This window comes from Canis lupus, chromosome 1 (assembly GCF_011100685.1).
Source record: "Canis lupus familiaris isolate Mischka breed German Shepherd chromosome 1, alternate assembly UU_Cfam_GSD_1.0, whole genome shotgun sequence".
Lineage (NCBI taxonomy): Eukaryota > Metazoa > Chordata > Mammalia > Carnivora > Canidae > Canis > Canis lupus.
In genome coordinates, this window is record NC_049222.1 from 49,882,085 (window position 1) to 49,905,915 (window position 23,831).

Sequence of the window (23,831 nt, forward strand, 5' to 3'; positions counted from 1 at the left end):
GGTATTCTCACTATTTTACTGTTTCTTTTTTTTTAAAGATTTTATTTATTTATTCATAAGAGACACAGAGAGGCAGAGAGATATAGGCAGGGAGGGAAGCAGGCCCCCTGCAGGGACCCTGGGATCATGACCTGAGCCAAAGGCAGGTGCTCAACCACTGAGCCACCCAGGAATCCCTATTTTACTGTTCCTTTGTTTGTATTTTCCGGTCTTTGAGTTCATGTGACTTGATCTCAATGGATGGTATGAGGTATAAATTCAACCTCATGTTTTTTTTTTTTTTTTTTTCTTTTCCAACTGGCTACAGAGTTGGCCCCAACCTGTATGGAGGATTTCAGCTCCCTACCTCTGCATGTTTTCAGCTTCATCAATAGTCTCAGGCAAAGCCTTCCCTTTGGTCTCCGGGAGCAGCAACACCAGTCCCCCAGCAACCAAGCCAACCACAGCTGGAAGCCAAACAGATGCAAATCACATTAAGTGCTAGAACACACAGGCTTTATAATCAGAACTCCTCTTACTTCTTAAAAGTTTTTTTGCATGTGATTTTCTATACTTACAGATTTCTTTGCTATCTCTGACTGTCCTATAAATATTTTGCTGATTCCAAACTCCGTTGGGTTACAATTCCTTATAGGGAGATGAAATACTTAACATTTTAAGTCAAGGTTATTCTAGGCTAGAGAACATTGCCATAATATTAAGATACATTGGAGTTAGAAAATAACTCTGAAAAAAATCCACTCTAAGGAAAGGAAGAACATAATCCTGCCAATATAAAGCACTTAGTAATGAAAATGAGTCAGAAACTTGGAACATGACTAGCATCCAGAAGTAATGAATCATATATTACTGCATCACAGTGTTTAAAAGTATAGCCAGGCTTATGCTTTTAGTTCTAACTGGAGTGTTCGATAAATTCCTTTTGTTCCTTTTTCCTTTGTCTCTGGCTGTATTGTTTAGCACATGCTGGGGGCGGATAGTAAACAGTAGAGTGTTTATGTGTCTTTAAATTCTCATTAACGTTTTGGGTTTTAAGGTTCTGTTTTGCTATAATAGAATGTAGGAAATAGATGAGGGTTGTTCACTAGTTTTGGAGTTCCAAAAAAATGCACACTGTCCTCCGTTTTTACATCTTTACAAAATGATGGAAACAGAGGCCACAGAGCTCAGTGGTTCTGGATGCTGGCTGTGGCTCTGGGTGCCTGGGGTCCCATTCTGAGCCCCCACTCACTGGTCTCAGAGCCCTGGGAAATTCAGCTCTAGGTTCTCGGCCATCAAGTGGGGTGATATTCCCACCTCACATGCTTGTTTGAGACTGAAATGAATTCCTGTTTGTTACGTGGCAATGCCTGCCACAGAATATGAACGAAGTAGCCACCCTCAGCAGAGTCTCTCCAAACATCTAAAGATTCACTCCGCTGTAACTCATGCAAATAATAAATATATCACTCTGGCTTTGGTTCTCGCAGTGAGTGAATTATGAAGAGAATATAATAGATGAATCAAATTATCATCCCTTTAACTTTTTATATTTGCAAAGGTAGGCTTAATTAACTAGGGTATTTCTTAACAGTTTTTTTCCAGTGCTCTTTCAACTGCTCATTTGTTGATTTTCAGGCTTCTAGATAACCGCTTCTGACTACTTCAAGACCACAATCATCAGTATACCATCACTGCGTGCAAAAGAAAGGGAAAGGAGTAAAAATGTCCAAATATTAGTTTTGTTTTGTGCTAACTACTCAGATTGGTGACAAAAGAAGATGGAACTATAAGTATCAATAAAAGTGGGAGTTGGCTTTGAGTTTACTTGAAATGGTGAAATGTAGTTAAAATCCTTTATCTTTTCCAGGGATGGTAAATCCTGAGAGAGAGTCAACAGAGGCTCTGCTAGGTCTGGACTTTGCATCACACTGTTAAATGGTACTTAGAGAAATCTGAAGTCTCTGTTCTCCGCCCAGAAATGTCTCACTGTCCACCTAAGGGAATGGCCAAGACTAAGTTGCCTCCACCTTCCCTGAAAGGCAGGGGTACAGAGTGTTGTGGTACTTTCCCAGGATGGAAAGAGGCTCTGCACACGTCCCTCAGTGTTGGGAGAGGAAGACTTCCAGGGTCCCCTAAGTGGTACCAGCCACTCTGTTGCCAAATCATGCTTATACTAAGATAAAGAGCTTGTGTTCTATCAACTTTGGCCATCTTGCTCTTATTAAGTTGCAATGTAGAGGCATTCATTGGGTCTGTTTTGAGGGTGAGTTTTATCAGCTGTGTGGAACATTTGCTGGCACATCTATAGCAGTGGAAAATTCCCCCCTCACAAATCCCTTGAGAAGAGGAATAAGCAGAGATGCTTATGTGCGACAATGTGGAGCGGTAAGAGAAAAGCCATGTGGGTGCAGAGCGTCTTGTCCTCCCTACCCTCAAATTAAGTGAGTGTTGTAGGCCCATGGGGAAAACTGTTACATTTTTGTCAAATTAAAAGTGGCTTCCAATGGGTCTAAAAGAAGACTGAGCTGGGTGCCTTGAGGCTTTCTGGCTAACATGAAGAGGTGAATGCTATGTGTGTGAATCTGAGCACTTCTCCTCACACCTCTCTGTGGTGCACAAGAGGTGGTCTGTCCTACTGTCCACAGTTGTGGAGAAAGGAATGGACATGAATAAATGGGAGTGTCCAGGATTTCTGGACCCCTTTCACAGTCTGTAGACAACATGTTCAACATCGGCCTCTGTGTGTTAACTGCTGATAATCAGATTTGTCCCTGTCACCTTCCATGCTACAGGCTGGGCAGTGGGGGGAGGAGGAGGGCTCTATATTGGTACATTCCTTCAGTATTGGAGGGAAGGGCTGTTTCAACCCTCCTTAAATCTAACTGCCCAAGGAATTTGAGGAAGGGGTGCCTGACACCAACACAGGTGTGCCATTACGCTAATGTATTTCCTTAATGGTGGTCTTTGTTTCCCCTGGGTTTTGAAATTGCTCTTTGCAAAATTTTAACCACTTTCTTTGAAGTAATGAAGTGAAAAACTTTGTACTTTCCCACATTTGGCCATAAAGGAAGCAGAAAGGATGAGCTCTTCGGCAAAGGGACCCAAGGAGGGGTGGAAATTGGTGAGGAGAGAGTTAGGGGTGTTTTTCAGGCAAACGTCTTTCTAGTTCACTCCTTGAACATTGTCCAGCTAAGGCCAGGAGTCCTAGTGGCTCCTACACTTGAGTCTTAGTAGCTACTAATAGGATTACCTATGCTAATATTTAACACTAAGAGTAGGTACTAATTACTAGCTGCGCTTGGTAGTGGCCAGTATGCATGATGCCTATTTTGAGATGGAACAATGGAGGTCCCTAGAAAAATAGATTTTCATTCAAAGACACATCTGAGGATTTGTTACCAAAAACCACCAGTGGGAGCTCATGCCAGATATTGGTAAGCCGGTAGACCAGGAAGGGTGTGATGATGCCACCGATGTCACACATTGAGGAGCAGACAAGGACACCAAGATTCCTGAAATGCAGGAAACTGACTTAACTTCCAGTTTCTCATCGGACAGTAGTTATCTCCCACCCAACCCCCAAGTAAATTCTTCCCCAAATCTCTAAAATGTCTGTGAACTGAAAAACAGTGTTCACATTTTTTTCAACACACAGATGGTGTATGATTCATAATTCCACTCATATTCTGCTATACTTGTGTTATATTAGCTTTTCTGGATATTTTTAATTTAATTTTCAGTTTTTACATTGGTCATCTGGCTTCCCTACACTGTTCTATGGTCCTGTTCATACTGTTTCCTTTCTTTTAGGGTTTTTTTTTTTTTTTTTTTTTTACTTTTTATTTATTTGAGAGAGAGTGAGTTAGAGAGGGAGACAGAACGAGCTGTTGAGGGGAGGGTCAGAGGGAGAGGGAGAAGCAGATTCTCTGCTGAGCAAGGAGCCTGACTATGCCTGGGGCTCAATCCCAGGACCCGGGGATCATGACCTGAGCTGAAGGCAGACACCTACCCAACTGAGCCACCCAGGTGCCCCCTGTTTGTGCTGTTTCTGATTACTCTCTCCCATGGCCATTTGGTAATCTCTCTCTCTCTCTTGCAATCAATACCTCTGTCTCACCACACAGTGTCTGTATTTCACCCTAGCCTATAACTGAGATGTGGCCTGGCTACTGTCTTTAAATGTCCTTGTCATAACTCTCTTGCCCTGTGTTTTGAAAAGGGAGGTGCCCTCTGCTGGCACTTGTAGTAGTTCTAGCCAGTAAGTAAATGTCCCATTCACCCTCTTTGCGTTGAGGAAAATGCGCTCACCTGATGAACGTAGGGTACAGTTCCGCATTGACCAGGCAAACCATTTCGAAGGCCATTGTAATCCCCATTCTACCCAAGCACGAGACCGTAACTCTTAGCCACTGTAGATCTGAGGGGCAAAAATGCACCACTTACACACACCACATACAATCCCTGGTCTGCGAACCATACTCCAGAGGTGTGCAAGGGGAAGTCCACATTCCATAATGGGATGAGAATGCAAAATTCTTCTTCTCTAAACTCAAGACTTTTGAACGAAATCTCCCATGTCTGTTAGTTTTAACCTTGGGCACGAGTCTAACACTCTCTTTAGATCTCAGTCACTAGGGAAAACAGGATTTTACAGGTTTCCAGAGCTGGGCCAACTCTAGTTTATACAGGTTACCCAAAAGAAACAGCAAAATATGGGCAAATCTTAAATAATTGCTAATAACTAAAGGGTTCAAACAAAGTTCCATGTTGCCAATAAGATTCTTTTGTACAGGTTTTTGCTCCCATTAATTGAGAAAGCACTTTGAAAGGAAGGAAAGGAACTAAATAGTTGTGCATTGTTTGCATTGGCCTAAGCTTTCTTATTTTTTCTGCAGGATGATGCAGGGACCTCAAAGGAGTTGCCTAAATAGTAGTTGGGAAATGCTGGAAGAAGCCTTCACCCTGGGCCTGCTCTACCGCAAAGCCCATGCTCTCTCTGTTCTGGGCCAGCTTGAGGGCCTGTAGCAGGTGTTCTCTTAACCTTTCTTGTTATAGTATATTAGGGAACAATCAGGTATGATTATATTACACCAGGCAACTGTTGGGTACAATTGTTCTTAAAGACAGGGTGGCGACATGGGTTTGCTCAGGAAGGTCCCAGATTCTTTCCAAATTGACTTCGATGATAAATTACATGGTAATTTATCACATCAGAGAGCTGTGACATCCCCTCTTCTCAAGGCCTTGGAAGACAAGAACCCAGCCTGGCTTGACACTCACCTTCAGGGATGAAAACCGATGCAAGGCAGGCTGCCCCTGCCACTATATTTGATGTAGCCCATGGATACCGACGACCTATACGGTCAATAGTGAGGATGATGATGATGGCAGCTGGGAATTCCACCAGGGCAGAGTAGAAGAAATCCAAGTAGATATTGCTCCCTGCAAGGCCCATGTGCATGATGAGGCCTTGGTAGAGAACAGAGCTTGTGAACCTGAGCAAAGAGGAGAGCTCAGGTCAAGCCAAACACCAAAAGCAAGTCATCAACAAGGAGAGCCTTCTGGAAAAATAAGAATTGATTGTGGGTCACCTTTCTTTGTCACCTATTTATTGCTATTCCCTCCACTCTACTGCTTTTACATTATCTGATCCACTGTGGTGGCTGACTGTGACCCCAGAACCAGGAAAGGAGAAGAAATCAGGATGGCATTCCCTGGCTGAATTGAAAGGTAGGAAAAAAATATCTTTCTAGAGTGATTTATTTGGCTAAACTGTATCAGGTTATTAGTGGATGTTAATTATTTCTCTCTTTGTGGTCTTCTAATAGAATTGGGATCAAGGGGATTGACTACTTAATTCAAATTTTAGGGAACGAGAGAACCAAATGGGTACCAAATAACCAAACAGGTAAAACCTCTCCTCTTGCTGATTTCTCTCCTGACATAATACAGACAGCATTTTGACATTTTGTTTTGTTGACCGGAAGTGTTCATCATCTGTAATGGCAAATATGAGGACACTTGGCAAGAGTCAAAACTATTCAGAAAAGGGAAGAAGGATTCGAAGCCAAATTTCCCTGCTGCATTTTATATGCAGTATTATGCAGTATTGTCAAGCTTGCTAACTTAGTTCCTGAGGAGCTTTGTTTCTGTCCGTGATTCCAAATCTTCATTTGGCCAGTGTAAGTAAGTCCTGGGGTACACCGAAAGGAAAGCGGGCTGCACTAAGCAAGGCTTGGTGCTGAATGAAGGGCTCAGAGCCCTAGGGGCAGCCTGCAGACAGTGGAAACCATCATGTGTCAGCCACGGGATTGTGCAGCCAGTGGATTACTCTTTGTGGTTTATTCTCATTTATAAGTTTCTTTCTTTCTCTAATAGACAAGACAGAGAAAAAACCATGTACAATAAGAAGAGATCTATACTCATCGTAGGTATAAAAGGAATAGTTCTCAGTTTGGGCTGTATATCAGACTCACCTGGAGGATGTTAAAGTATTGGTGCCTAGACATTTCCCTGGATCAATTCAATCAATATTTTCTGGGGCCAGGGTGTGGGTTCTGGTGTAGGCATTTTATAATCTCGCAGGAGATTCTAAGGCAATGCCAAGGTTGAGAGTATACTTATCTATACTTTGAGACTGTAAGCTGATTTTAAACACCTGCTTGAAAAAATGATATCAGGAAAAACTGCTTTGAATGAATCCCCTTACTGTCCACTGTTAGTAGTTATACTGGATCGAGGCTGTGTGACAGTGCTCTCTTATTCGTTCCCCTAATGTGGATGATGGGGCTTAAAAAACGTTTTTAGAGTGAAAAACATTCCTTACCAGTTGTACATCAAGATCAAAGTGTGTTTTCTTATTTGAGGGGTTCTGATCAAGTCAAGAAATGACGGATTCAACTTCTCATCAACTTCTTCATCAGGTCTGAGGCTCTAGGAATGGAAACAGGAGGAACAGCTTTGTGTGGTTAAAGACGACATCCCTGGGTATTGCAGGGAATCACAACAGTATCTGACCCTTGCTGAGGGCTCATAGTGAACTTTTCATACTTACTAGTTCATTAAATCTTGGCTATCCTGGAAGTTGGTTTCTATCTTTTTCACCCTCTTCCACAGAAGAGGAAGCTGGGATAAGGGGTTTTAGGTAAGTAACTCATGTGCATATGTCCAGCAACTGAAGGTCAAGCACAGTGGGGTAGAAGGAGGCCCAGCCCAGGGGCTCTGATGGCTGAGGGCACAGGGTGGTGGGTGTGCTCCCTGCCAGACCAGATGTCGCCCAGCAGTCAGGAGGCTCTGTTCTAGGACCTTGGCACTTGGAACAGCTTGGTATCACCTGGAACTTGTTAGAATGAAAGACCTGGGGCCCCCTTTCCAGACACCTGAACTGGAATCTGCAATTCTGCAAGGTCCCCAGGAGCAACCTGGGCACAGGTATTAACATTTGAGAAGCCCTGCTCTAGGAGAAAACAGCAGGTGGTGCAGTTGAGATTCAGTCTCCAGGGTTTGGGAAGCAGAACCTTTGTTCCTACAGCAGCGCGGGAGGGTGTGTAAAAGCCTGAGGAGTGAAGGGAAGAACCTCCAGCAGACTTAACCGCTCTCACATGAACTCTGAACTTTGGCAAGACAATGACTCACATGTGCTTTAGTCCCTGAGCAATCTCCAAGAGGATCTAAAACTTCAATCAGTGCTATGCTGGTCATCAGTGGAAAAAAGTATCTATCCCAACCACCCAGAAACCAGAGAGGAGGTGGGAAAAGTCCCAATACTCACTCTAAATCATGTCAATCATAAATGCTTACTGGCAACCTATCTTAGATCCTTGCACAGAGACGATCACTCTTATTTTGACAGTTTTCTAACCAGTTTGAGTTTTGCTTTTCCATCCCCTGTCAGAGCAAAAGGCTTACACCAAAGGTGATAAGGTCTACCAAAGGCAAACCATGACATGCAGAGAAAATGGACACCCCTGTAACTTCTCTTATTTCAGAAGGCAGGAGACTGATCAAAACATTTAGGGGCAAGTTTTTATCCAGAATGTTTAAAATTCTAAGAAATTATTTATGTCTGAAGACTCTTCCCTCTGGGGAAATCTCCCCTCCCTGAGTGTCTCAGTGGCCATATGGTAAGGAAGACATCGGGTATTTGGGTATGAGTGACCCACACAGCCTTGGGTTGCACACAATAGAAGCTCCCTGTTTGCCTTTAAATGACTGTTGGGTTCCTTTTAGTTTCATGTTTTTGATTGATTTTGAATTTTTTACCAGGGTCCATGAATCCTAGTACAACAGAAATATCCTGTTGCATATGGTGGACCCCTTCTGTGACACTCCCATCGCCCCCCCCCCCCCATTGAGAATGCATGGCTTTCCCAGATCCTCCTGTCACTGTTCCCCAATCTGATAGTTTAGCCACTTGCTCACCTGAAGGGAGGCAGGCAGAGATTTTCCATTTTTCTTTGCAATGTACTTAAGGATCCTCATGGCTTTAGCATTTTTACTCTGGGAGATCAGCCACCTCGGAGACTCAGGAATGCACCTAGGGTATAGCACAAGTGTGGTCAGTGCTGTTTAGTATGGAATCGGGGGGGGGGGGTCTTCCTGAACCCCCATCCCCAGAGGTCGTAATCAAATTTCTGCAAGAGATCTTACACAATGAAGTTCGGTTGGATCTACAAAGGAAATAAAATTGTGTAGGGGCTGGACAGCAAAGGAAATCAACAAAATGAAAAATTAGCCTATTGGATGGGAGAAAATACACAAATCATGTATCAGGAAAAGGGTGAATATCAAAAATATACAAAGAACTACAACTCAAGAGCAAAAAAAAAAAAATCTGACTTAAAAATGGGCAGAGGATCCTAATACACATTTTCCCAAAAGACATACACATGGCCAATTCGTACATGAAAAGATGCTCAGCATCACTCATCACCAGGGATATCCAAATCGAAGCCACAATAAGATGTCACTTCACATCTGTTGGAATGGCCAGAATCAAAAAGATAAGAAATAACAAAAGCAAGCGCCCCGTGCGGCCCGGGCATGCCCAGAGCTGGTGCAGCGGCCCCGGCCCTGGGAGCGCCCGGGCGGGAGCTGGCGGCCGGGCTCGGAGGGGCCGGGTCCTTCATGATGAAAGATTTTGAGATGCTTCTCTCTGTGTGTAGTTGGTAGTTTGGGTGGTGAAGAGATGGCTGACAGTGTCAAAACCTTTCTCCAGGACCTTGCCAGGGGAATCAAAGACTCCATCTGGGGAATTTGTACCATCTCAAAACTGGATGCTCGGATTCAACAAAAGCGAGAGGAGCAGCGTCAAAGAAGGGCAAGCAGTGCCTGGCGCAGAGGAGAGCCCAGTGGCTGCCTCTTCTCCATCCTCTTTCCTCTATTCATTATCAGCACCAATGAAGCAAAGACACCTGGCAAAGCATACCTTTTCCAGCTGCACCTCTTCTCTTGGGTGGTTTTCTTAAGCAACAGACTCTTCCACAAGACAGTCTACCTGCAGTCTGCCCTGAGTAGCTCAACCTCTGCAGAAAAATTCCCTTCACCGCATCCATCTCCTGCCAAACTGAAGGCTGCTGCAGGCCATTGATTGCCTGCCATCCAGAGGTGATGGGTGGATTGGAAGGAGGCTGTAGGAGCTCTTTTTCTTGTCCCCTCCTCTGCCAGGGAAGGCAGGACCCACTCTGCCAAGGGCCCTTTGCATATTCCCTTGTCTCTGAGGAGCTGGGATTTTTGTCTCTGGTGTGCTTAAGGCAGAATCTTCCTGACACCAGTGTGTGGATTTTTAACACCGGTGAGTCTGAATGGACCACAGGTTTTTCTGTAGTTCTTTTCTAGCACTTGCCAGCCCCCGTGCCCGGACTGATTGGAATACGTTTTTGGTCCCTGTGCCATCGATCCTCCCAATTCCCTGTCCTGCCTTCCACCACCCTTGGATGAACGGATTTTGTAATTCTAGCTGTTGTATTTTGTGGGCCTGTTTTTGTTGTTGTTGTTGTTCTTGTGTTTTTCTGTGAAGCACATATATTGGATGAGGGAGATAAAGGAGTATCTCATCTGCTCCTGGTCACTCCCTTTATAGCCATCACTGTCTTGTTTCTTGTAACTCAGGTTAGATTTTGGTCTCTCTTGCTCCACTGCAAAAATACAAGCCTGAAGAGATGGGACAGGAGGAAAGACCTCACAGTCAGATGCAGTTCTATCATGGGGGGTAGAGCGAGTATTTTATGTTTATTATTCTGAGAGCTGATTTCTCAAAGGAAGGGGTAAGAGTTTGAGGTAAGGTGTCGTAGAGCTCACAAGCGAGGCTGCTGAATTTAGCAGAACACTGGGATGCTTTAATAGAAGCTCCTTGTTTGCCTTTAAATGATTGTTGGGTTCCTTTTAGGAACCCATATCTCCTTGAGCAGGACTCTAGCCACTTGGATCTGTGTTTGGAGAGGACTCTTGGAGCAGCTGGTTCAGGGTGGGTGGTAGGAAGAGGGACTGGCCGGAAGGAGTAGCAGGACCGCCCTGGTGGTAGTTCTGGCCAGGAGTTGGGAAGGCTCCAGGTCGGGGCATCACTCGGAGAGGTGGGGCTCAAAGGTAACTTGGGAAGGAAGTCTGTGGGAGTGCAATGGAGAGAGGAACCAGACACAATTCCTCAGTTAAGACTTGACATTAGGAACAAAAATGGGGTGTGCTCAGTGGCAATCAACCCACGGCCCACAACGTGCATCTTTTCCACTGTGATGCCCTAGGGAGATTTTTCTAGATCACATTTGGTGGGGGTTCAGCTCAGTCGCCCACACCTCAGGAAGCAGAGCCAGTTCGGCCAGGGTTGCAAGAGCTGAAGAGCCAAGAAGGTGAAGGACTTGGGAACCAGGTCAGGAAAGACGGGAACCATAAATGGCTAGCCTGCAAGGGAAACATCTGGAAGGACTCTCAGTGGCATATCCAGATAGTTCAAGAACTGCCCAGTAGAATAGAAATTAATTTTTTGAAGCTCTAAGTGCAGAATTGGTAACCCCCTGGGTAAACTTACTGAGAATGTAAATTTGGTTGAAGCTCATGTTTTTTTTGTTTGCTTCTTTTGTTTTGTTTTATCCCAGAAACATGGACCTGGGCTTTCTGTGGAAGGAGACTGAAGGACACCTTGGAATTTGGAAAGATGCTGTGCATTCGGGGAGTCAGCCTTTTCAGTAAAATGAAATAGTTGAAGTTATTTCCTGTTTTGTTCCAAATAGACTTACCAGTAATAGAGCAAGAAGCAGATGTTGGGCAGAGTAACAGTGACCTGCAGCCACCTCCAGTGAGGAAGCACATACGCCACCCCAGCCAGCAGCAGGAGCCCAACGGTGAAGGCCACTTGGTAAACGATGCCCACAGTTCTCCGATAGCTCCGCCCGACAAATTCTGTAACTGCAGAGAGAATCCAAATGGTCAATGTAAGTCAGTATGACAATGAGTTGGCTGCCCGACTCTGGGGAAGCACCAATGCCAACCTCAAAAACGAAGGCAAAGGGCACCTGAGTGGCTCAGTTGGCTAAGCAGTTGCCTTTAGCTCAGATCATGATCCCAGAGTCCTGGGATTGAGCCCCTAGTTTGGCTCCCTGCTCAGCAAGGAGTCTACCTCTCCCCCAGTTCATGCTCTCTCTCTCAAATAAATAAATATATATTTTTTAAAAAGGAGGACAAATTCTAGAGTTTTTTTATACAACTTTCTGAAAAACTTTCATGTTCTTTGGGGACTATTTTGTCATGATTATTGCTGTTATATTAATTAATATAAGATCTTGTAATTCCACATTGGGTGGGGTGAGAGGCCTGCCAGTATGAACAAAATGTTTGATTTATAGGGTCATTTCAAGGGCAATTACACCTGAATTTAATATGTGTGCAAAAAAATTTTTTTGAAGCAATCCAAAGTTGTTTTTATTTTTTTTGTTTTGCCTTTTTTCTAAAACAAAACAAAACAAAAACCCAACAACCAATAATCCAGTTGTTTTATTTGCAAAATTTTGATCAAGAATAGTAAGGCAATGGTAATTTAAGACCTGAATAAATGGATCAAACACTGACTTGAGACTGTAGGTGATTTTTATGTAAATGAACATCTCAATATAGCTTGTTGTCTTATATGAATTAAGTATTTTCTTGGCAGTCCTGATAATGTGTGTAAATGGCTTGGAAACCTGGCAGTGGGTTTCCATACTGATTGGTCAGCTAGGACTCACTTGCAAGAACTGATTTTTAAATCTCCAGGAATTTTGCAAGCTGGTTATTAAATGTATTGGTATCTTAAAGCCAGTCATGGTGGGAATATTTACAACTTAGAAATCAGACAACCCCCCAAACCAGGGCTTTTTATTGTCCAAGAGCCAGGTTATCACATACCACTGCATGTGGTAAAAAAAAAAATATCAGCTTTATCCCATTCCATGAAGTCTGCAGTACATGGATTTAAGGACTAGTCATTTCTGCATCACAAACATACTAGAATTTAAATTCCAGATATTTCATGAGCCACAGATCTTTTGCTTTAAATGTTTAGTAATCATGTTAAATACATCAACTATTTATAAACCATATAGAAATGCATCCTAAAATGTTTCTATATATTATTGCAAATTATCAAAAAGTATTTAAAACAGAGTTAAACAAAAGCCTGTAAGTGCTCAATAAATAGAAATATTTTGAAGTGGTTGGGGTCACAGGCAGGGTCTGGGGATGGCGGTGCAGAAAAAGGTCGTTCAGAGGGCCTGGAGAAGAAATAATGGGTAGAAGGCTGAAATTTAAATTTACACATTTAAATTATACATATTTCTGCATGTTATGTGTTCTAAAAAACCGAATTACTGATTGAATAACTGTACTTTGATATATTCCTTTGCTGCTCGCATGGAGATTAGATGCCTACCACGACAGCACGTAATAGCATCCAGCATCCTTCTTCTGTATCTCACAGAGATCCCCAAATTAACTTTACCAGCTACAGTTTTAAACACACATATTCTAGCTGTCAGGGGTAATACCGGTTTTATGATAGTGATGGTTTTAATTTCAAAGCATCCACTTCCCTTTGTATGGATGCTATTTGACTGTAGCTGAGAGAAAGTAAAGATGGAGCTCATTCCCAAGCTCTAATTATGATGCTAATTTTTAAAAATATGGCTTTGAAGATGTTATGCTGTTAGGATTCAAATATTCTCCTATACTCCATGGAGCTTCAGCATAAGACTGGCTGCTAGTGAGTGGGATGGAATGATGTTCCTGGTCAGAGGAGGCGCTGGGGAACTCAGGCTCCCCACAGGGCTCATATTCTCCATTTCCGGGTATATCAAGTAAGTATAACAGTGGTTTCCTAGAATCCATTTATGCAAAGCAGTAAAGTCCCCTATAAATCTGACGTATCTCTCATCATTGAATTTTTCTTTATGTATAGGTCTGGTAGGCCTGGTTTTCTCTGTATGTAACACCCCAGGGTACAGAAAGCATTTTTCTAAAAAGTTATATGAGAATCTGGATGGCATGACGTTTACTCTCATTTCTGCCTTCATTGTTTTCTTTATAGGAACAATGTAGAATGAGTTGACTGAAAAGGCTTTAGAAATCCTTTTGATACAGAACAAAAAAGTCTCTCCACATTCTCTTGAAGCTGGGTCCATTCTTGGGCACAGCCCCCTCCCGTCTCTTGAGGGTTTGGGCAGCAACATGGCTTTGTTCTCACAGCCACAAGCAATTCTTACTCTGGATGTAGCCTATTAACCAGCCTGCCTTGCTGACCAGCCCCTGGATCAAGCGGAAAATTAACACCCATGTATAGTTTGGGGAGACAGCCATGAGAACTCCAGATGCAGTGTTTATGAGGATTGTGACCAAGAGGCAGAGCTTACGGCCAAACCTGCAAGGAGACAAACAAAGAGAAAAAAGAATTAGAGTAGACTCATGACGGTTGTAGAGAGTGCATGGAAGCTACAGAAATCTTAGGTGGAGGTTTACTTCAGCATTTTCCCCAGGGCACTCTGAAAATCCTGTGCACAATGAGCCCCATTCACCCCAGGGCTTAGAGAACCTTCTCAGTCCCACACTGTGGAGAGTATTCAAGCAGGGGTGATTCTTCCAAGGCCACCCAATGCTGAATGCCCTAGGGGCCCGTCTGGGTCTTCCATCATCGTAGGGGCTGGGGCCTTTGCGCTAACAGTCTCAACCAACTGGCCACCCAAGAGAAGTTTTTGCTTTAGGAAAAAGAAAATTCAGTGTTTAATATACTTCCTAATCCATTTTCAACACTGCTTTCTGGCTTTGTGGTGTTTGCATGTCTCCACGGAAATGGTCTCTGGTGGGGGTCGGGATGGGGAGCCTTTGTCTTGGAGCTTTCCAGCAAGATAACTTCCACCACACCTTCTTCTGTCCAAGGAACTTGGGTTGTTTGTTTGTTTGTTTTTTCATTAAATGTTTTTTTGGAGGGTTGGGACTTGGGTTTCATCAGCTGAGGGACCCGGGAAATGTCCCAGGACACAGAGGAGAGGAAAACTTAGAGATGTGGGTTGAATCTTGGCTTTATCACTTACTATACATGTCAGCCAGTTACTCAACCTTTTTCAATTTCCTCAACTGATGAAGACCTATCTGACCTAGTTGACAAGAGGATTAAAGTGAGATATTACACATAAAGAGTTAGACACTTGGCCTCCCCCATTTCCTGCCTTCTGTTTGTAAGCAGGCTCTCTGAAAGTTGACTTGGAGCAACTTGTTTATGGTGTCATTATGTCATCATGTCCACCTCGTTTTGTTCTAAGACACCCCTTAATTGGCCATTAAAGGATATTTTAAAGATTCTTCATAGAAAGCAGTGTTTTGTTTAATCTTTACTTACCTACTTCAAACTGAAGAATCACAAGGATTTTATGTCATTTGCTTTGCATATTCGATGGTGGCTGAACATTTTTTACCAGCTGCTCTGCTTGTAGGCAGCTATGTTCTAGTGACCATTTTGATATCAACTGACCATGTGAAAGTAATCCACAATGTCATTAACAGTTATTTGGGCTGTGAATGTTTTAAATCTGAAATTTAGAGATCAAGCAGTCTCATAAGTAATTAATGTAAACTACTAAACTTCTTAAAACCCTGTTTAGATGATTCATTTCTTAATTCTCAGTTAATGATTCCCCACTGTAAATATCTGCCTTCTTGGCCTTTTTTTTTTTTTTTTTTTTTTTTTTTTTGAGATAGAGCAAGAGAGAGAGAGAGCACAAGTAGGGAGAGAAGCAGAAGGAGCAGGGCTTGATCTCACAACCCTGAGATCATGACTTGAGCTGAAACCAGGAGTTGGATGCTCAATTGACTGAGCCGCCCATGTGTCCCTGCCTCCGTCGCCTATTATTCAAAGTCTTCCAAAGTCACATCTCAACAAAGTGTTTTAGCCTTTCTTCCCTTGTTCTCCAACCAAACCCCATCCTTTACCCTCATGGAATTCGTAAACATTTGCTCAGAGGATGGCTCTCTATCTTCCAGAGTTGACTTGGGCATACCATACCAATCATGCTCCCACAGGTGGATAAAATCCTGTGGCTGAAAAGAGGGAATATTTACCATTGGAAACTCAGAGCATGGAAAGCTTCAGAACATCAAATCTATGATGCAAAACACTTCAGTGAGGGACATGTCTCAAATGAGGACATAATGCTATTACAAAAATATGGCGTGGCTGGAAGAAGTTTTGAAGACCTGGGATAGTGGTTTGAGACTTTTTCTCCCTGCAACAGAACCATGTAAGTGGTAAAATGAAAAATAAAGAGATAAAACAAGAGAGGGGGGTGGACTCCAGCACTGCTGGTTTCATAAACCCTTTAGCTCCTTGCTACTCAATGTGGGCCAGGGCTCATCAGCATCACCTGGGAGTGGTTTGAATGCAATGGTTTGAGACTTTTCTCTCTAGACCTGCTGGATTAGAATCAGTTTTAACAAGATCTGGGTGGTTTGTATGCACATTAACATTGGGAAGCACTGCTTTCATTTCACTGAATTTCCTCTTCTGCAAATGGGGGATAAGAAAATAATTTTTAAAAGGCTGTTATGATCATAAATGACATATAGCACACAAGGATACCTGGGACATTGTGGGTAGTGGGGAGCTTATTTTGGAAGATTTTACATAGTTGAGTAAGTTTGACGATGACTCACTGGGACTTTGATTCTGCCCTGACCTAGTTCTATCAGGAAATACAGACAGTGGGTACTGGCTTTTGCAGCTAATTATTAGGCTTTCAGAAAATTTGTGAGCTAATTGTTGAACACGGCCATTGTTAAAAATTAAATCATACATTTAAGGAAAATATATTAAAAACATGTGTGATAAATATGCAAAAACATTGCTTCCCAATTATTTTACCATGACTGACCATTATCTATGCTCATGAGATAATTTACCTCTGTCGTATTTGTACAGTGGAAATACTGTAAAATGGTGCATATTTGTAGCCAATTCTGTGTTCAGTGACCTCACTTTGGTAGCTTGAAATGACCATGGTGGGAGCAAATATACCATGGAAATGAGCAAATGCTAACATTAGGGCTTTATTCCGCTGAAAACCAGTCATTGGACTTTTACAGGCTTGCCAATAAATAGAGGACTTACAATTTCTGATCAGTGGAGTAAAAAAAATCTAGAATTGGTGAAACATTACTTTTTTGTGTCAGGTGACACTAAAAAACATTTTTTAGGAGGTTTGAATGATGACATAAATTAGACATATTATAAAAGGTTTATTTTCAAATTCTCTAACACATGCTCATCCTTCCTTCCTCCTGTCCATTTGCAAACTGACCTTCAGAAAGTTGACATGGTGTAAACCTCAGTATCCCTATTTACAACCTTTTCATAATATCCTTCCGGTTTTCTTCTAAAAGATAACTTAATCAACTGTTGGTTCATATTTTTCAAAAGCATCATAGAAGACAATCTATTTTATTTAATATTGGTTTAATCTGTAGCATAAAATGCATTTTCATGAGATTTTTGTACCCTTGCATAAAATCTGAATATTATCCAGAAATAGGCATTAAGTATGCAGCGATAACTTGCCTTCTCTTTTTCACCCACTGGTTGTTGCCTTACTTCCCACTCTCCCATGCACACATGAGTAGAACAGAAAAGAAGAGGAACAACTACCAAATCTTCAGACAATTTATGAAAAAGAAGTGGAGGTTTGGGTATCTTTTTTTGGGGGAAGAATAATGAGTAATCAACTTTGCATAGAAGATTTCAACAATAGGAACAAAATAATGAGATCATCCAAGAAGGTAGATAATTGAGTGAGGCTTATAAAGTCAGGAATGCACTGTCAGGTGGGGAATTATAACCGGTCTCCTACTCCTTGAGTGGGATGAGAATAATTAACTCATTTATTTAACTAGCTGTGAGGCTCAATCACCTATTTGCTCACTTCCATCCTGGCAGCTGAATGTTAGGATCTACACCATACAGGGAGGCAGGGAGTAGACATGGGCCAGTCAGCCACACAAGGGAGCAAAGCAGACTTTGGACTGCCCCTTGCCAGCAGCTCTCTGGACTTAACCGAGTCATCTCAAACCACAGACCTCACTTGTGGGGCAGTAAAAATAAAAGTCAGTCACTTTCCTTTTTACCTCATAAGCCTCCCACATGAAGTCCCAGGAAGTACCTTTGAAGAAAGACTGAGCAGACAGTTATAGAAGTGGCATGATGGACAGAGCTGCCTTGTGACCCAGTGGCCTCAACTGCCCTGCCCCTCTCCCTCCTGCTGCTACAGCAGATGACCCTGGGATGGGACAGACTAACCTATCATAATTAATCTTTAACTCATTTGCAACTTTTCCTCCAGCCTGACAATACAGCAGCATAATCAAAGAAAATATTGGATTTACATTTAATATAATATCACAGGTTTCGGTTTCTTTGCATCACAGAAATAGTTGGGGAGGGCAGCAAGTATAAAGTATGTTTGCTATTTATTTTAGAATTAAATATATACTTATATTTTGTAATAAATTATAAATTTATTAAATAAATTGTATTAGATATATTTATTCTACAGTTATATATCACGAGCTCATGGGTGGCTGGCTATTAAAAAGGATGATACTATCTAAACAGTTGAACATGGTGCGTGGTACCCGGAAAACACCCAATAAATGGTCAGTATTATGAGTGCTAAAGTCCCAACTATAAAGCACATTTTTCTGTTCCTTTCCCTTTGGAGACTCCTAAAAATATCTAATTAGCCATCAACCTAGTAAAGATGTATGTTATAAGGAACTTCCAGAACACCAAATTTGGGATTACAAAGTGATTGATAGATAAGACATACAGGCACAGCTGGATTCATACAACTCCTTGAAAGCTGGCTCCCTGAAGACACAGACTATATGAGAGGACCATTTGCTGTATGTTCTACACATAGAGATCTTTCCTCATCTCACTCCAGGGACACTAACATTGTGGATATTTACCTCTGTCAGTGTAGATGGACCCAGTTTCCCTTTTACCAGATCATATCCTGGGCTCCTCACCTATAATTACATCTGGTCCCCAGTCCAGGATGCCTGCAATGCTGTGGGCCAGGCAAGGACAGCCGCAAGGAGCGTCTACACTGGCTCTGGGTATAGGAGGGGCAGGAAGAGGAAGGAAGACCCCAGGGGCCCTGCAGGCTCAGGAATGGGGAGATGGTGATGAGGCCCATGAATCAGGAATCACACATCAAGTCATCTATTACTCTTCTTTCTGACCCCCGGCTTCCGGATAGCCCACAAGGAAAAAACTGCTGCTTAATGTAGAAATATCCCTCTATTCTCCAAGGAATTAGAATATATTCACATTGCTCATGCTGATCTAAGCCACAGAAGAAATCTCAAATTGTCAAGACAATGACATGAGGCCAGGAAATTGTGGTCTGGGTGTTTGGGGAAAGGATGCTACTCAAGCAGGGGCAGGAGAATCCAAGTGCTTTCCAGACCTTCAGGAATACTCAAATCCCATCACATTAGTGCGGCACCTACCTGTCTGCTAGGTAGCCGATACCCACAGAACCGATAAAAAATCCTACGTTCACAGCCGACTGAAACAGGTCCAGCATCCAGGAATTGGCACACACTAGATTAAACTGCAGAGGGGCGAGAAGTTTCCCGGGGTCGGGAAAGAAAACAAAATCCTCTTAGACACAGCTCAGCCCGGGAACTCATTGAATACTCCTCTCGTTGAACCAATGTGGCTGAACGACAGGGCAATAAACGAACTGTTCTCTGGCTTATGTGAATTTTCTTTATACAACTGAAAAATTTGTCCCACGATCTACTTGGCATTCCCTCTGGAAGTGTGTCATTAGGCCAAATTCTGTTGTTGGCTAAATCAGTTGAAAGCAGGTAAGTACTCCATTTACACCCCACTCTCCCTCTCTAACTTTGATACACAGAAGCAAATGGGTGTGTAAATAGGATACAAATGCTGCCCTGAGGAAGCTGGGCTGGTCGGCTTCCCTTTGCTGTCTCTTTACTAGTAGAGGAATCAGGAGCATCTCTACAGGCTCTTACATTTGCTCACATTTGGAACAAGAGGCAATGTTGAAGGAAAAACAGGTGCTGGCCTGGAAGTAGGGAGATCCAATTTCTAGAACGAACTGCTAACTCTCTCCCTCTGTGGCCTTGGGCAAAATCTTTCTCTGTTCCGGGCCCCAGTGTCCTCTTCTCTGTATGAAAGGGTGAGATCAAGCCACGCTGTAAAGCCTCTTAAAATTGTATGGCATTGTGACCTGTAATCTGTGACTTCAAATAACTACTAGACCATTTGAGAAAAGCTCCTCTACCTAAATATCTGTTCGTACAGAACATCCTCACGTTATCTAAGCGGTCCATTTAAATTAAGCCAGGCAGCTAGCTTTCTCTGTATTTTTAGAATAATTCCATTCTCCTATTTCTCTTTGTCTCCAATAAAAGCAGGTCTCCACTTTTTTTTTGCTGTTTTCTCTATATTTATTAAAATGAGGCTTCATAATTAGATGCTAACATCAACTGGAGTTTTTAATAAAGGAATAATAGTGCCTTAGTCAAAGCTCCAACCCCAGGTAATTATATGCAATCATTTTGAGCAAATCATAGAGAGAAAAAATAGCCATCAAGAGAAAAAAATGTATCCCATCACAGGAAGGCACCATTCAGGTAAGTTCCATGAGCTTTCAGGTATCTATCTGTTATGCTGGCAGAATGGAGGGCTTCCAGAAAAAAAAAGAAAAAAAAAAGAAAAGAGCAAGCTTGAACATTTCCCCTTTTCTGGAAATTCTGCTACGCTTGGTTTGTTTCTTACCCCTGAAACTTGCATGAACTGGAATCCTTATTGTCAGAATTTGATGAAGTCTTAACTACTTCGCTCCTACTCCAAATACGAGGTTGCATGTCTTGGTTGGAAACTAGGATTTTATAAGATACCTTGAGTCCAAGGAGCACGTCCAGACAGTGTTAAGAGCGCAGCCTTACCTGGCTTCTTCCTTAGGAGCTACTCTGCTGGCTTTTTCCTGCTCTAGGTCCTGCGCTCACTCACCTCGGTCACGATGGAGGAGCCGGGCGTGTCGTAGGCCCAGCCGTGCAGACAGGGCCCGAGCGGCAGGTGGCTCCTGTTGGCGGCCAGGCCGGCCAGCGGGTCCACGCAGCCCAGGGCGCTCTGGTTCCAGTCCACCGCGTAGCTGCGGCACTGGCGGGGGAAGGCGTCGCCCGCGGGCCCCGGGCCCGGCACCGTGTAGTTGAGCTCCTCCGCCGCGCTCCAGCCGCATCGCCGGCCCAGCTCGGCCGCCCCGGGGCTCAGGCAGCGGTGATCCGGGGTGAAGGCCAGGAAGACGATGCCCACGTAGACGGGGGTGAACGCTACAGACATGAGCGCTAAGAGGAAAAACGTCTGCTTCTGGAAAAAGTTAAATTCCCCTATGTGCTCCAGAATGTCATCCACAGTTGGCATTATCTCCGGAGGCAGGAGAGGTCCCGATGCTTTTCCCTGCGCTGGTGCGAGGCCCTGGCCAGCTCAGCACAGCTCTTGAGCAAGAGTCTAACGGTGGGAGGGAGTTTATTTCAGAAAGTGACCAGCCTTTGATCCAGACCTTTCCTGGCTCAGGCTGATTTCCAGCCGTGCGCCCTCGGGTGGATGTGGGTCCCGCTGCTCTCCCCAAACGCCCCCAGCGAGCAACAGGGCGAGATGCTGTGTTCCTTGTAAGGTCACACTCCGCAGGTTTGTGCTACCTCATTCCAGCACCACAAACAATCCCTCCTCTGTATCAGTCGGGGAGAAATCAGAGAGCTTTCACCTATCACAGACCTGTTAATCTTTCCCTAGTAAACTAAGTGTCCAGGAAATTAATATATTCCTATCTCACCCACGCAGCCAGACTTTCCTCTAAGGTGCTACAGAGAATGCACACACATTTGGCTTTGCTGACCTAGTGTAATGTGAATCATGGTCTTGGGTCAGAGGTCTTGTCTGGGTTCAAAGCCGTTTGCAAATTTCTACAGCTGGCCTCATTCTACAAACAGCGAGTGCACTGGGGATCCATGCTGTGGCTGCTTGTTTTGGTTTGTTCCCGGATTTTATAATTCTGCTTTTTAAAGAATGCTGATGTGGCATTCTTGCTTTTCAACCCTGAAGTGTCTTTCCCTTGATCCATTTGGGAGGAAAGAATAAAATGTTCACCACACGTGCAGGTCAAGTGCAAATGCAGGCTGGAGCATCTTTGTTCTTCTTTGGACCTAGAATTTTTGCCCATGGTCAGGGATGCCTCTTTATAATGGGGTTGGATGCATCCAAACACAAGACAAGCAGTCTGTCTTTCCTGGTGTGCGAAAGGATCCTTGCTACAGCGGGAAGCTGCCACATGGAGACGGTGGCCTGTTGATATATCTGCATTCTAAAATACCAGAAATCTGGAGCACCTGGGTGGCTCAGCAGTTGAGCATCTGCCTTTGGCTCAGGTCATGATCCTGGGGTCCTGGGATGGAGTCACATCAGGCTCCCAGCGGGGAGCCTGCTTCTCTCTCTGCCTATGTCTCTGCCTCTCTCTGTGTGTCTCTCATGAGTATATAAGTAAAATACCAAAAATTAAATCTAGGTTTCTTTCTTCCTTGTCTTCTGTTGAACAATTGGTGGGTATGATAGCCCGAGGATACTCTTCCTGCTGCAGCTTTGAGCCTCTCATTTTCTCGAAAAAGCAAGAAGCAGGTGCCTGTTGGGCCCCCATCAACCTCTGCTGCACCTTTGTTGGCTCACAGGTGTGCTCTGCTTGGTGGCATCAGGCTGGGAGGATCTCCACCACTGCTAGCCCTAGTTTGCCCCTGGCTAAGTGAGTGGGTTCAGACTCTGTAAAACCAAGAGTTCAGGGGTAGTATTTCTGGCACAAAAGGTATAATGACAAATTATACCCACTGACTATCATCTCCAATTATACCCACTGACTATTCAATAGGAAACAAAAAAACCCAACAAGAAACGGATAAAATTTCTTGGCCAGGAGTAGGCTGCAGTGAACAGGGATCTTATCTTCTGTGAACACCAACTCCTGGGAAGCCGTGGCTCATTCTGTGGCCATCATGGGTGCCGAGGAGCATTTATGAGAGATGAGGCTGCGGCCCAGTGTGGCCATGCATCTGAGATGCATTCCAGTCTATGCACGAGGAGCTCCCCAGATATAGATATAGTTTTCAAATAAAAACAAAAAATCATCGATAAAATAAAAGGAAGATAAATGAATAGTTCCAACCAGCAAAAAGATAAGGCAATGTCAAACAAGAAAAATATACTTTTAACTTTTGCTTCCAGGAAAAATAGAGTATGTGTACTTTATTCTTCCCCCTGAGAACAATGAAAATCTCTGGATACCACTTATGAAACAAGTGTAAGAGACTGAGCAGTGGAAAGAAGGCAAACTGCTAGGGACCTCTGCACCCAAAGGCATGGTGGAGGGTTTCCTCCCTGGGTTTTCTTTCTGCTTCACATAAAACAAACTGGGTGCTGGAGAAGCTGGCAAGCCAGAAATACCAATGGGCATGGGCATCAAGATCCTCAACTAAAGCCTGCTCTCTCTAGATTCCCAGGAATATGTTCAAGCTCTTTTATAACCCCTGTGGGCATCTCATCCCCCCTTTAAGTGTTTTGGCCAGTCTCTTGTCAACTTCAAATCATGTTTGTCTCTTCAAATAGTCTTAAAACAATGTCAGAACGCCATGCAACACAGCATTGCCTTAAAAGTTGCTGTCTGCAATCCTGCAGTGGGAGTTAGTCATCCTAACAAGGGTGCTGAGCACCGTGGGCATTATTCACTAGCTGGGAAGAATTGGCAGGGGCCAGCTGTTGCCTAGACCAGCCTCTCTCAAATGTATGGTTCCCTCAATAAGATCCTCAACACACAGCCACTCAACGTTGGAGGCTTGCAGCTTCACTGTCCAATATTTCTAATAAATGGGGAAGTTCTATATTATATAACACTGGTGTCTGTCCCTGTACAACCTCGACCTACTGGACCTAGTTCTCCCCTCCAGGATGACCAGAACCAGAACTCCTTCCTCTTAGAGGTGACACCCATCATGTGATAGAGATCTGTACCATTGCTGTGACTGATGTGAAGAGATTGAGGTGGTCTGTTCGTTTCTCCTAGGAGTCAAGCGTGGGCGGCTGTAGCTTTGGTCTTAGCATCACAACCTCCACCTCTAGCCTCTTCTCTGACCCCAGGCACTGAAAGCAGAGGTGGACTTACAGAGTGTCACTGCCTGTGGCCGAGAGCATGGCATGGAGGAGGGGGACGAGGGGAGCTCCATCTCCGGAGCATGTGTTCTGCTCCAGGCTGTCTTTGAGGTGC

At 43.7% G+C, this 23,831-nt stretch overlaps 1 protein-coding gene across 1 annotated transcript; it reads right to left on the bottom strand.

Moving 5' to 3' along the window:
• Positions 1-342: 342 nt before the first annotated feature.
• Positions 343-21,111, bottom strand: SLC22A2 (solute carrier family 22 member 2). Its single transcript, NM_001286961.1, is given in 10 exon segments — positions 343-446; positions 3,382-3,494; positions 4,291-4,399; positions 5,263-5,477; positions 6,809-6,915; positions 8,404-8,518; positions 11,214-11,382; positions 13,710-13,864; positions 19,003-19,106; positions 20,537-21,111. Coding segments are annotated over 10 exon segments (1,602 nt in total). The 5' UTR covers positions 20,948-21,111.
• Between the last annotated feature and the right edge of the window lie 2,720 nt (positions 21,112-23,831).